General features: G+C 45.5%; 1 protein-coding gene across 1 annotated transcript in view; it reads left to right on the top strand.

Moving 5' to 3' along the window:
- The window catches only part of znf827 (zinc finger protein 827), a 124,720-nt gene that overhangs the window by 35,813 nt on the left and 74,622 nt on the right, over positions 1-14,285 (top strand). The window contains exons 3-4 of the mRNA XM_083764281.1: positions 2,476-2,648; positions 4,152-4,632. Of these exons, the coding sequence (XP_083620407.1) occupies positions 2,476-2,648; positions 4,152-4,632 (654 nt within the window). The remainder of the gene's footprint in view (positions 1-2,475; positions 2,649-4,151; positions 4,633-14,285) is intronic.

Raw genomic sequence — 14,285 nt, 5'->3', positions numbered from 1 at the left:
TGCAGTATTTCCCACAAGTGTGCACTCAGACGTCATCATAGATCCCCAATAAAGAGGGGTACAAAGATTTCGCACGCACGCACGCACTCATGCACACACACACGCACGCACGCATGCACGTGCACAGCCGTAGAAGCCGAGGAAGTGCTGGATCTAAATGAGCAGCCTTTGGGGAGAACAGAATGTTTTCAGGAGAGATGGATGGGCACTTCTGAGGGATTGTGTCGTAACCCCGCCAAATCTAAAATGGCTGGATCAAATTGACTCCAGACAGATGAGCAGCGGCGAGTCGATGTAATATTCTGTGATCTGCATGCTAAAGAGGGCCAGCCGCTGTAACCCGCAAACCGTCAAGGTCGAGCAGTGCTGTAGAAAAAAAGGAAAGACCGAAAGAAAGAGAGAATGCAGGTAGTTGTTTGGTCGCCAGACTGAAAAATGTGACCTTGATTATCGACTGTCATGTCTTGTTTTATTGTGCCCCTCTGGGTGGCTGGACTGCAGAGCGGCATTACACAGATAGCTAGTGTACCATGCATGTGCTGTACCATACGTGACACATCTCCAAAACAATAGGTTGGTGATTATGTACGTAGGAAACACAAGCTTGACAGTTCCCCGGCTGATGCTCCCGCATCACCAGCATGCACCACGACCCCCAAAATTATATGTATCGGAGAATATTTTGTACCAGGAATCCCCCAGAAGCAAAGATTTGGGTTAAAAACGTTCGCTGTGAAAGTATATACATTCAAAGATTTGCGCCACATTTTCATGATTTTTTGTAAAATAGCAGATCTACAAGCGAGTGCCGCGCTATGAGCTTGTATTTCTGCTATTTTTCAACAGCTTTTAAAAATAATGGTTAAATTGGTTAAAAGCTAAGGTGACACAGACAGACCATGCACACACCTCTACAAACACATGGCCACATATGTACTTTTGACTGACTTACACACGTTTGACCTTATGCTAGGGTAGCAGAGACAGTAGTTGTTGTCTTTTTTTGTTTTGTTTTTCACGTGTGCACGGTGATCTCCTCGGCGCTTAGCAGAGAGCTCGGGCCGCAGATGGCGGTTTATTGTTGCAAATAGGCAGTCTCGAGGTTTTACACCCTGGGTCAATGAATGGCTGAGCACGGTAATTTCACCAAACACTGATTACCAGATGTTTTTCAAGGAACCACACCGGAATACTTATGAAGGGCCCATCCTGACAGGCCCCTTGTAGAATTTGTAATGCAATCATGCCGCTCTCTAATAAGACCAATTAAACGGTAATGGATGCCGGATATGAAGCCAACAACAATAATCGAGACACTAAACCTCAAGTTTTATTTTTTTCCCCCTTTACTTTCCTTGTTCTCCTGCTTCCAGTAGACATTTCCACTGGCAGTTTCTGCCATTAGGGTGTTCTTTTTTTCTCTGTCTTCTCCCGATGGAGAGGTAATCGCAACAAACTACAATAAAGATGGCGTTAGATCTGTTGTTCAATCCTGTGTGCCATCTTCTTCACATACCTCGACTGACATTGTCAACCTATAGGTGCCCTACACCTACGAAACCACGGTCAATGGAGGATTAGGTAGACTGAATCCAACCACTACAGATGTGCTGCACGTTATATTGCATTCATTTATTTCTACATGCAATACGGATTGGTTCAAAATGATGTTTTATTAACTAACATAAATCCCATATTGTAGCTTTTAACTACATTTGACCTTAAATGGGTTTCTTCATAATACTCCAAAATATGTATATTCTAGCTCTGAAGAAGGGGAGAGTTGGTAGTCCACTGCCATGTTTTGTATTTGCTCTGTTGAGATGGATTACCAGGAAAGCGGAGAGGGGGACTGCATACTAGGAGACGTACTGTAGGGCAGTGCTTCTCAAAGTGGGGTCCTGGGGTGGGTTCCAGGGGGTCCCCAGCTAAATTAGTTAATAGCATCACATCATTTTAACCACCATATTTTATACGTCTGCTATACAATAGCAGATATACAAGCTCACAGCTACTGCCACGCTGCAAGCTTGTACACCTGCTATTTTTGAACATTCTTTAAAAGGTCCTTGGCACAAAGAAGTGAACCACTGCTGTAGGGAAGGCTCTTTGGGGATTTAATCCTTGGCAAAGAGGGGGCACGCATGGCTCCTGAGACACTGAGACAGGGTTTAACCATTTCATTATGCATCTGCCCACATAACCACAGCACTAGAGGCAAGTCTTTGTTAAGCGTTCTGCACTACAACATTGGTATGTTGTAACATAAAACGTTCAACGAGATAGTCACCAGAACCTGTCTTGCAACCTCTAAAAACAGAGAGCACAGGCTGAATTTCACAACAAACCATCGTAGGGGACTGTGGAAATAATTCACGGTGGTTACATTTGTGCAAGCATGATTCACATTTCGTTGTTTTCTTCTTTTCCGAACACAAATGATGACAAAACATTGTCCTCCTCAACCTCCTCAAGGTTCTCCTGAAGACGGGGGCAAGCCATTCCAGTGTCCCGTGTGCGGACTGGTCATCAAACGCAAGAGCTACTGGAAGAGACATATGGTCATCCACACTGGCTTGAAAAGCCACCAATGTCCCCTATGTCCCTTCCGCTGTGCTCGCAAAGACAATCTCAAGTCCCACATGAAGGTGAGATGATCGTGACTCGTATCCGCCCTTTGACCCTCTCCCCTCCCCTCTCATACATTAGCTGTCCCCAGTGGCCATCCTCTAATGGCTCTCGGGGCGTTACTAATTGCTGACACGAGAAAAGGATATGTATGCTTTGGTCAAAGTCACCTCTAATTGCACTGTCCCGACATGGTGCGATTTGCACACAGTGTCACGTTGGTTGTAGCACCTGAATTGCAGCAGAAAACGGGGGATCTATGTAATGGAGCTCAAATTCAAGGCTTTTTTCTACAGAGGGGGGCGTTTCCTTGACAGCAGGGCATATAGAAAATATAATCCACTCACACAATAAATGCCGTACACAGAAACATACACAAGACGCATTTAAACAAAGTGGCCACATATGTGGTGGCACCGAGTGGAAAGTGTGTCTGTCACAGTCGAGTGGTTTAATGGCACTGTGGGATGAAGGAGAACTTCTGCCTGTTAGCTTGCACTTGCAGTTGCCGGAACATGCACTCCTCGAGGGAGTGGCTCAAACTCTGCCTCCAGTGGGTGGCAAGGGCAGTCCATGACATTGCTTTAGATAGGAATTTCCTTACATATGGTACAGTTGCACAGGGGTGCAAGTGATCTTATTATCCACTTTCAGAGGACTGTTAAAGGACCATACTGGTGGTCTGGCATGGTTAGACACTGACTACAACTCTATACTTTGAATTACAGCTGACCATTTTTTCCAAAGCATACAGTAGTTTGTTTTTTATTCACAAGGAAACCACTGAATTCCATTAATTTCAGTGCTGCATGGAAATCAACTTGCTTATGGTAACTTTATTGCATTTTTTTATAAATGTGTTCTCAAACTTATGTTATCAGTGCATTTTAATGCATTATCAAAATCAGAATCAATCTTTATTGTCACATCACATTACAAGTAAGGTGGCATCATTGCAGTGAAGAGATAGAGAAAGAGAGGAGCATAAAGTGCATAACTCATAATATTATGAGGGGATTGATTTGAAAATTGATTCAGAAAATATCCAAACATCCATGACTTATTAACCACACAATAATGTTTAGTCAAGACTGACTCAATTATTCATGTTCATTCTGTAAAGGACTAACTGTGTAACGGAGCTTTGAATAGACAACACGCATATATTGATGGCAGTATGGTCTGATCAGCACTTTACCCCTTATACTCTGTTCAAGGCATGGATGTTGCCCAATCCTACCGCCTCGCTGTTCTTGGTATAAATTGTGGAGATGAAATGCTGTCTTTTGATCTGGCCAGGGAGATAGTTTAATTGACGAATCAATGTCTGCAGGCTGTCTGTGTCCTACACACTAGTGCTAGTGCAGATAGCCGACATGAAGTCTAACATCCTTTCTGCCTTGGAACTGCTCCTTGATTCTCTTCAATATATATATATATATATATAAAAAAAGGAACAATTGTCTCACATTTGGAAATCTCCTAAACCTCTTCCTCCTCCCCTGCTGAACCCCGACCCTCAGGTCCACCAACACCAGGACAGAGGCGAGACGTTCCAGTGCGAACTCTGCCCCTTCACGTCCTCGCGCCACTTCAGCCTGAAGCTCCACATGCGTTGCCACCAGCACTTCCCCCGCGGCGACGTCAAGGTGAAGGACGAGGCGGCCACCGACACGGAGGGCGAGGGGTCGCTGATGGGCGACGGGACCACGGAGTCCTCCCCCCTGCACCACGGCCTGGACGGCCTGCAGACCTCCCCTCCCTCCGTGGAGTCGACCGCCGACCACGTCCACATCAAGGAGGAGCCGCAGGAACGAGACCTATCGGCGCTCTCGCCCTTCGCCCTCTGCAGGGAGCGTCCCGGCAGCAGCAACTCCCTGGACCTCTCCGGGGTGGGGGTGGGGGTGGGGGTGAGGTCCAGTCCGTGCGGCCCCACCGTGGCCTCCCTCTTCAGTCCGGACATCACCACCAAGACGGCCACCGACCTCCTCATGAAGCTGTCCGGTAAGGCACCACTGTAAACTCGCAAACGCACCTGTAGTTAATCAACGAGCACCGTTTTTTTTTGCCCTGTGAAATTTCAGTAGCCATTTGGAACCTATTATGGTGATCTATAACCACTGTGAAGTATGATTTACAGTATTTACTATTTTGTTCCCATGAGTTCAGAAAAATATGCAAGTAAGCATATGGTACCATTAAATACGTCCCCGTGATACATTGGGCCAAGAATAAATTCGTTATTAAAGGAAATTAACTGGTGAAAAAAATAGATTTAGCTATTGTTGGATTTATCAAAGCCCATTTTTGTCTCAGATTAAAACTAATGGCTTTAACAGCTAAGCACTGGAGTAGTAAAAGTGATGAGACTGTGGCGTGAAATGTTGCTTGCTAATGTGAGATCTATGATTCAGCCAGGAATAAAGGAATCAAGTTTGGTGAGCACCGATGCCGTCTAATAACCCATTCTGACCGGGCACCCATTTTGGTGTTGGCATCATGTTATGCTTTAGCTATTGAAAAATAGCAGATCTACAAGCTCATATCGCGCCACCGAGTGGCGCGATACGAGCTTGTAGGTCTGCTATTTTTGAAAAAAATCGAAGAACGACTGACATTTTTAGAATCTGATCTCAGGTCAGAATGGATTCGTCAGAACAGCGTGTGTCCAATGGAAACCTCGTATGAATCTGATCTCAGGTCAGAATGGGATAACCTGCTTCACACTGACTCAGTTACTCCCTTTCACACCTGGGAGCTGCCCAGTACAAGTGCAGTCTTCTCGCGTCGAACAATCAGTAGCTCCACTGGAGCCGCTGGGGCTTAAGTAGCTCTTGGTATCTGCCAGGGGTTCTCTGGTCCCCAGCCTGTTATTCTAACTATCTCACTTCTCTAGACTCTCATGCTACCAAAAAACGCTATAATTGTATAACTACAGAATGAGAACTTCAGTAATGGGAATTAATTTCATGGATTTAATTACTTTTCAATTCATAATTTGGGACTGAAATAACACAGAATAACTCCGATTTATATAGCACTTTTGTAAGTACCAAAAGTGACTTTACATAGTATTTTCAGAATCGGGGGGGCCTGTGTGTGTGTGTGTGTGCGTGTGTGCGTGTGTGCGTGTGTGCGTGTGTGCGTGTGTGTGTGCATGTGTGCGTGCGTGCGTGCGTGCGTGCGTGTACACTCCCCCGTGGCCCATTTTAGGTCACAACACACTTGTTGAGAAACTCTAGTCAAAGAATTCTAGTCAAGTCTATACTTTGAATATAATTAAGCGGAACATGGCCATGGTATTTCCAAAAGTTTTAAAGCACATCGATTCAGGTTTCCAAAGCATCGTTAAACTTTGGTAGAGATTTGGGTTGCAGTTATCTTGCAGTATGTAGTTGCTTCATAGATACAAATTTGGGAACTGGGGAGAACATTTTGGAATATCAAAGACACACTTCTATCACTTTGATTTTACTATTTGAATGAGAAAGAAGAGGCTAGGTATGCTTCTGAGACCAAACCACCTTGTTTGTTATTACGTGTATAAGTGATGACGGTACCTTCAGCAATCATTGTAAACCGGCGACAAAACTATGAACTGGGTTCTGTAATTTTATTGGCAGAATCCGCTTTGTTTGCATTCTCTGTCTGCTAAAAGTGTGACTTTGAGACTGTTTTGTGTATAGTGTATATCTACGGAGCAGCTATGCATAGTTGGTGTTACGTTATATCATGGTGAGTGACTACGCAAACCAAAGCTCTACCACAGAGGAATGGTGCTTTAGAGAAAAAAGGCAACCTGCATTTGTTCTACCCCAAACAAAACTTGACAAACATGCTGTGGTCAGGTATATCGGGGCCCGAGGCCGTGTTTACATGCATTGCAACCACTTCACTCAAATGTCAAAAGGGATGAGCCCACTTTGAGAGGACGGCAAGATTGATGGGAGAAGGTTGCCCAGGGTTCATCTCGTGGGTCAGGGCGATGGCTGCCAGTCTTCCATTTAATGCTACTTAATTAGATTGAGATCAGGAGTGAGGGGGTGGTGGGTGGGATGGGGTTGCAGTATGAGGGGGGAGGAAGAAAAAAATAACCTGGGAACATTAGATTAATTAAAAATGTATGCATAATTCATAATTAAAAAGGAATTCATAATTTGAAATGATTAGCGCCCCTGGCACCACCATCCTGTGACCCCCGGTAGGATGCGCAAGGGAGGGAGAGGAGAGGGGCTTGCGCAGGGTACCAGGTACTCCCTTCGGTTACCTCCCCCTCCATCTCCACATATAGACTCCCCTTTCCCCACCCCCCCCCCCCTCTCCCTACCCCATTGCCCTCTGGGTGCCACTAGCACCACACTCCCAGACTGCACAATCAAGCCTGGGCAAAGCCAACTCCCCGTGGATGCACCACGACAGCTCCCCCACAATGTCAGCCCAGTGTCAAGTGGCGGACATCTTAGTTGGGCAGTTGGGGGGAGAGAGAGAGAGAGACAGAGAGAGAGAGACAGAGACAGAGACAGAGAGAGAGAGAGCACTGTTGCTGTACTGTACTTTTGTTTTAAAACGTTGCTTTCATTGTTGTTGAGGAGAAAACAGAGATATAGCACCTTTAAAGAAGGCTGTCTGTCCCTCAGATCATATTGGGATGAATTGGTCCGGCCAGACGGGAGTCTGGAAAATGGAGAGAAGGAAAGGCGGAGAGGGAGGGAAGGGGAGAGAGGGGGAGAGTAAGTTCCTCCCGGGAGCTCTGGACTCCATTTCTTTTGACCTCCCTGCCAACCCAGATAGAGTGTGTACACGAGTAGCTCATCCCTCCTGCTCTTACACCGCTGCCTCAAGTCCAGAGGGGGAGAGGAACCGGGATGGAGGGAGGAGGAGCAAGGGAGCGAGGAGGAAGGAGAGGAAGAGAGAGGGAAGCAAAAGAAAGGGAGAGAAAGACAGGAGGGAGTGAGGAAGAGGGGGGCATAAAAAGCTGGCATGCAAGATATAAAGAAGAGCCAGATAATGTGACAGCAAGCAAGAGAGATGGAGAAAGAGATGGCGGGTGAGAGAGGGAGAGGAGGAGGTGGCGGCAGCAGCTCAGGAGTCGTCTGTAGTTCTCTGGGCACGTCCAGAGCCGCTGAACTCTCCCTGACCTCTGACATAATAAGCATATCATTTTTTTGGTTTCTTTTTCCTCTGGGTGCCACAGACCAATCCCTTTTGATTTTCCACGCTCGCACGCTGCCACAACCATCAGCCGTACAGTGTGATCCACATTTCTGATGCAGAGATGAAAGCCAGCCGCTGTGGTGCTTTTGAAATGCACAAAACCCCTCGTGCCCGCCAGACCCCCAGTTCTAATAATGACAGCGCAGTGCGACAATACCCCACCCTGTCTCCATCCCTGTCCCCTTCCCACCCCTCCACCACTAACCCCACCATGGGGACACGGGGTGAACGAGCATGACCCCCTCCACCCCACCCCTCCCCCCCGACTGGGTGTGAATAATTGGCGCGCAGGGGGTTGTGGGAAATGCGGTGTCTGTCACAATGTCTCGGTACTTGTCTTATTTATCCAGTCCTGGGAGAGAGGCTTGAGTGTGACTTCATACTGCTCTGAAACAATCAAGGTTCAAGGTTCAAGTTTATTCAGTGTCCCCGAAGGGCAAATTGGGTTGCAGCATAAACAGTACATTAAACAATGAAACGGTACAAATAAAACATAACAGTTCACATAGCAGATACCAAAGTACAAAAGTGCACATAATCATTAAAGTGCAGGCGTTAAAGTGCTATGCGATGGGTGTACATTGGCCATAGAAAGGGCCGCTTTTACTCCGTAACGCTCCCCCCTTACGTTCCGGACAAAAACCGTGAGACATATTTTTGCTTGCTTACCTCACTCAGATTACGGTAGAAGTCGCTGATGATCGCTCGCTTCATATTTTGATTGAAAGGCATGTTGAAGGCAGAAATGAAGAGCTTATTATATCCATCTGTTTAAAACCACAGAGAGCTCCTTAGATTACCTTTCTTTCTGAAACGGATACAGGGAAATGAACAACAACGCAAAGAGCAAGGAGTATGGTGGCCTTGGAGGCCAACTAAAAAGAAAAAACAAAACAAAATAAGAAAATTAAAAATATTTTTCTCTCGTTTGATATCAATGAAGATGCGCTAGGTCGTGTACACACCAGTTCAGTGGCCTTGTGGTTAGAGTGCCTTGCCATGAGACTGGGAGGTCGGGTGTTCGATCCCCGGCCAGGCCATACCAAAGACTAAAAATGGGACCCAGTGGCAGTGCCTCCCTGCTTGACACTCGGCATCAAGGGTTGGATTGGGGGTAAGTCCCTGCGACATACTAGTGTCATGTCCAGGGGGTGTACTTGTGCATCAAGCTGCCTCACGCTACAGAAACAGGAGATAGGCTCCTGCCCTATGGGCCTCATGGCTCGGCAAGGCTACTTACTTACTTACGTGTACACACGTCCTTTGGATCCGTCGTTTGGATTAGTTATGACGTTCCCCCGAATACCGGAAGACTCGACCCGGTGCTTGCCCATTTTTCCTCCCGGAATTGTCACCAGTGAGGTGGATAACTTTGTAATATGCTATTGGCTGTTTGTATTCTTTTTGGAAAAATATAAAAAGATACTCCTGTAGAAAGGCTATATTATAGTAGATTTTCATAAATTATATTTGTACTTAGGCTGTCTGCTGTCATGACAGTTTATAGTTAGAGAAATTCAAAGTCCAGCCGTCTGCTGTCCAGCCTCTCCCACCCCTCACATTGGGGAAAATTCTGGGAGGAAAACAGAAACGGGGCGAGTCTTCTTGTTACCGTTCCCCCACATCGCACGGTCTGAATGTGTTAAAGATAATTATCTTAGAGGCCGCAATGATTCACTGGCACACCAGTATTGAAACATTGTGGATGAGAAATAAACTAGATTGCTCCTTTTTTAAAAGACATTTTTAAGGTGTTCTTTATTAGATAGCACCATGCAGGGCACTGGAAACAGGAAATGCATGTGACAACGGTCATGAGACATATTTGAAGCCATGACATCATGGCTGCGTCCAAATTCATTCTCTATGCCCCATATAGTGCACTACTTTAGACGAGTCGATCTACCCCATAATGCATTGTGCAGGCTTGCGCTTCACTACTCCCCATATAGGGAGTAGTGTCTGAAATTGTCACTACTATAGTCCACTACATATATAGGGAGTACTGCCCGAAATCATCACTATTATAGTCCACTAGGTCCCCACTAGGTCCCCATATGGGGAGTAGGGAACTAGGTCAGTACTGATGGTATCCAGAGCTAGGGAGTAGTGAGTAGTGAGTAGGGAACGACCCTATGCATTCAGACGCAGCCCATGACTAGGTCAGTACTGATGGCATCCAGAGCTACTGCAGGATGTGTAATGTAGTCACTGAGTAACGGGTCTCACTACAAGCAACAGAATTTCAAACGTGAATTGACTGTAATTACATATTCAATTTGCCACCACCCTATCCCTGTAGAAGGGAAGGGACCCAACCTCCCATGCATTATTATTATTATTATTATTATTATTTAACATTGTTTTAGCCCCATCCATCAGTTAACATATTACAGCTTCAGCTGCCTCGGGCTCACAGCCTTCTCCTCTTTCATTCAGAATATTGTACATCTAATCTGCATGTCGTCCCGCTTTCCCGCTCCGCATGAGCGGCCGCCGGCAATGCCTTCTGTAGCTTGACCCTTGGTCCATACATCCCTGCTGCAGCCGTCAGTATCACTGCCCACCGTCCGGCACACTGTCAGCCATTGTCGGCCGCTCAACCTGCCCCCGCGCAGGCCCTCTGTCTTTTTTTCTCTCTCTCTCTCTCTCTCTCTCTCTCTCTCGTTTTTTATTCCTCTCTCTCTCTCTCTCTCTCCCGGAGAAAACAGCAGCCAATTGTTAGAGGGGGAGCAGGCCGGCGTGACAGAGGTGGAAAGCTAATGAAGTTATTTGACGGCAGCCCTGGCCACAGAGCGAGAGGTGAGGCGCAGTGGACAAGCGCCTGGCAGCGAGACGGATGAGGCGAGAGGGAGAAGCGTGGCCGGAGAGCAGAGGTAGCGAAAGACACAAAGACCGCAGGAGAGGAGGGTAGCAAAAGACAGAGAGACGCGAATACAGAGGAGAGAGAGAAAGAGGGAAAAGAGCAGAAGAAGACAAGAGGGAAAGAGAGAGAGAGAGTGTGTAGGATGAGGTATGGGAGAGGCATCGGTCGCTGCTGGCAGGTGTCAGCAGAGCATGGAGACAAGCTGATAGCAATGTCAGCCCTGGTCCCAGAAACCAAGCCCCCTCACTCTGCCATCCTGCACCCAGGGAGCTGACACTGGTCCTAGAGACTCACATCCACTCCAGTTCGGGGAAAGCTCACAGTCGGAGATGCCCAGTTACCCAAAGATGCCCGTTTCCTGACTGTACAGCGATTGCATATGGAAATACTCTTGCCCGGAAGAACATTTTCTCTACAGATATAATTGGCAGAAGTGTCAACGCTCGAAGCGTTGGTTTGAAGGCCAAACTTTGCCATGTTGCTCCTTTAGCGCAGGTTTTTTATTTCTTTGTCGGGATAGTGCTGCCTGCCCCGAGAAATAAAAAACTTGCCCCATGGATTAGGCTACTAAATAATTCAGTGGTCTCAGTAACATAGATTCGGGAGTGGAAATATGCTCTATTTATAGTGACAATCCAAAAGGTCAGTGGAGTGGAGTGACTTTGTGTGTGTCAAGTGCACGTCCCAGGGTTGTCTGTGATTCTGTGAGGACACGGAATAGGAATGTGTGAATGTTATTCGCTAGTAGTTTATTATGCCCAGTGTGCAGATTGTGCACAGTGTTTGATTTGTGTGCAGTATGGTGCATGTACGGTATGATATAGTGTACTAGGCTGATTGTCAGACTCTGAGAGCCTCCAGCAACCAGTGCGCTCAGTCGAGTGGGCGGGGTGTATGGGCTGGAAACCAGGCTAGTGTACAGTAGGGTTGTACATTTTCTAATTTGAGTCATGATTCTTTTTTTCCTCGATTCAAAACGATTCTTGGTTAAAATCAAATTAAAAATGAGTTCAATCTATTAAAAACAATTATTCTGGACAACCAGTGTAGCTAGAAACACTTTTTCTTGCACAGTAAGGACCCCCCAAATGTATATGTATTTTTAGCTTTATTTAGGGAACCAACGACCTGATTGAGAAAGAATAATTGTATTTTATAATCTTTTTCTTTACTTGTTTTTGTTTTATTTATTTTGTCATGTTTGGCATCAGTTTCATCTGACCCGGCATCCACCTAAACAAGCGTGGAAGGACAGAGGAGTGACAGCGTGAGTGACTGTTGGGAGCGAGCCTATGAAAAAACCAAATGCACGCACGCAGCAATGCATAGCCATTGCGCTGGCTGCCAGCTGATATTCTAATCTAATCTAAACCAATAACATGTACAGTGTACATGTTATTGTTGTTGTACTGTGATCACAGCCGGACAATTATGCGTCCTGCCAGACAGCTGGGTCACAAATACTGTCGAATGGCGACTATGACCCCTTTTCCACCGGTTGGTTCCCAATGGGAACCGGTTCAGTTCTTTTTGGTTCTTAGTCCATGAGCCAGAGCTCCAAAATTGGAACATTAATTATGAATTGAGTTGGCAAAACTATACCTATTTTAAATTGTTTATAGGATCAATATAAGTAAATTAATATATGATAACCCTTCCACCGTAGTAGCTTTTTTTTTGTTGCATATTTTCACACACACACACACACACACACACACACACACACACACACACACACACACACACACACACACACACACACACACACACACACACACACACACACACACACACACACAACCCTCACCTGTGCTGAACTGAAAGTGAATGCAGTTGTATTGGTTGAATTTTCCCCCTAAAATCCTTGAATATGAATTATGACAATGTTTACTGTAATAGTGGTAAGGACAACTTTGGTTTAAGTTGTTATTAGATAAAGTAAAAGGTGAGTGTTCTTTTTTTTTCATTTGCTGCTTTCTTTCGTTCGATTTCAGCTATTTTTTACAGGGGGACGGGGCATTTGATCAAGTGGCTAAATTTCATTTTACGGCGATTTCTTTATTATTATTTACTATATATAGTCCTACTAGACCCCAGGAAATTACATCTGGCCACAAGAGATTGTGGGGTCTATTGAATGTGAAGGAGGAAGTGACAAACTAAGGCCCCCAAGGTTCCAGGTGTTCTCCCAATCTTCCGTCGTAGTCTGAAAACCCACCTTTTCAGACTCCATCATGGCCCATAGCACTTATCCTACCCCCTTAGATAGCATTTCGGTAGACTTAGATAGCATTTGATAGACTTATAGCATGTTATGTAGACAGCACTATAATTGCATTGTATATAGTCATAGCACGCCATAGTACATATGTATAGCATATGTATAGATATATAGTTTATATGTATAGTCTCATAATATAGATATTCCACTGTTACTTTCTTAGCTTACACATGTTTCATGATAAATGCTTTTTTGTGATGTATTCCCATGCTTTTTGTTCCTGCTTAATGTAAGTCGCTCTGGATTAAGAGCGTCTGCTAAATGCCTAAATTGTAAATTGTAAATTGTTCCTTCAGACACACAGAAATTAACTACTGTGGCCAGATGTAATTTCCTGGGGTCTAGTAGGACTATGGTAAATAACAATAAAGAAATCACGCTAAATAAATTTTGGCTAATTTATTTAGCCACTTGTTCGAATGCCCTCACCCTGTCAAAAATAGCTAAAAACGCTAAAACGAAAGAAAGCAGCAAATGAAAGCAATTTAACACTCACCTTTTACTTTCTCTAATAACAACCTAAAACATGAACCTTGGTTGAAAAAAACTAAAGTTGTCCTTTAAACTTACATTTAATATCACACACACAGTACATAGTATACTATGTGAGAACTCCTGTAAATCAAATTTTGGAAATTGTGAATCGATTTTGAATCGTTGATGATAAGAATCTCAAAACACTTTTTTCTAACTATACTGTACAGTATATTGATACGTAGTTAATTTATTAATTTGTAACTGCCAGTCCATTTGGTTATTTGCACACTCTCAGAGTTAAATTAACACTGATGATTTTACTGTGTACATATGAGAGAATAAGGGACATTTGCTCAGTGTATGCATGTATTTCACTCTGTGTGCAGTGCGCACACATACTGTAGGTGTTGGGTTAATCTCTGGGAATTTAAATGTGGGCATGTATTTGCGTAGCTTGTCTCAGCAAAATGCATCTGTACTTTCTTGGTGTGTGCCCTCGTGGACGCGCTGGGCGGCGCGCGACCGGGCCGAGTGCTCTGTCCCCGTGTGATCCGACATGGCCGAACACGCTTCTAATTAGAGGACGTCCTTCCAGGTGCTGACCAGGTTATACTTAGTCTGCCCGCTGACATCTGACGGCCTGACATTTCCAGCTGGTGCCACATACGACCCCCGCGCCACTGCCCCTTAACTTGAAGGTCACTGCCCTCCCCTCCCCCTCACACCCTCCCTCCCCTCCCCCCCCCCCCCCCCCCCCCCCGACTCCCCTCCACTGCCTCCTAGCCCCTCCCTCCTCTCACCACCTTCTGCCACTGCTGC

The sequence above is a fragment of the Protomyctophum parallelum genome (assembly GCF_964188405.1).
Source record: "Protomyctophum parallelum genome assembly, chromosome: 5".
Taxonomy (NCBI): Eukaryota; Metazoa; Chordata; class Actinopteri; order Myctophiformes; family Myctophidae; genus Protomyctophum; species Protomyctophum parallelum.
The sequence above is the reverse complement of the archived record's forward strand: the minus strand, read 5'-3'. Positions and strand labels throughout refer to the sequence as shown.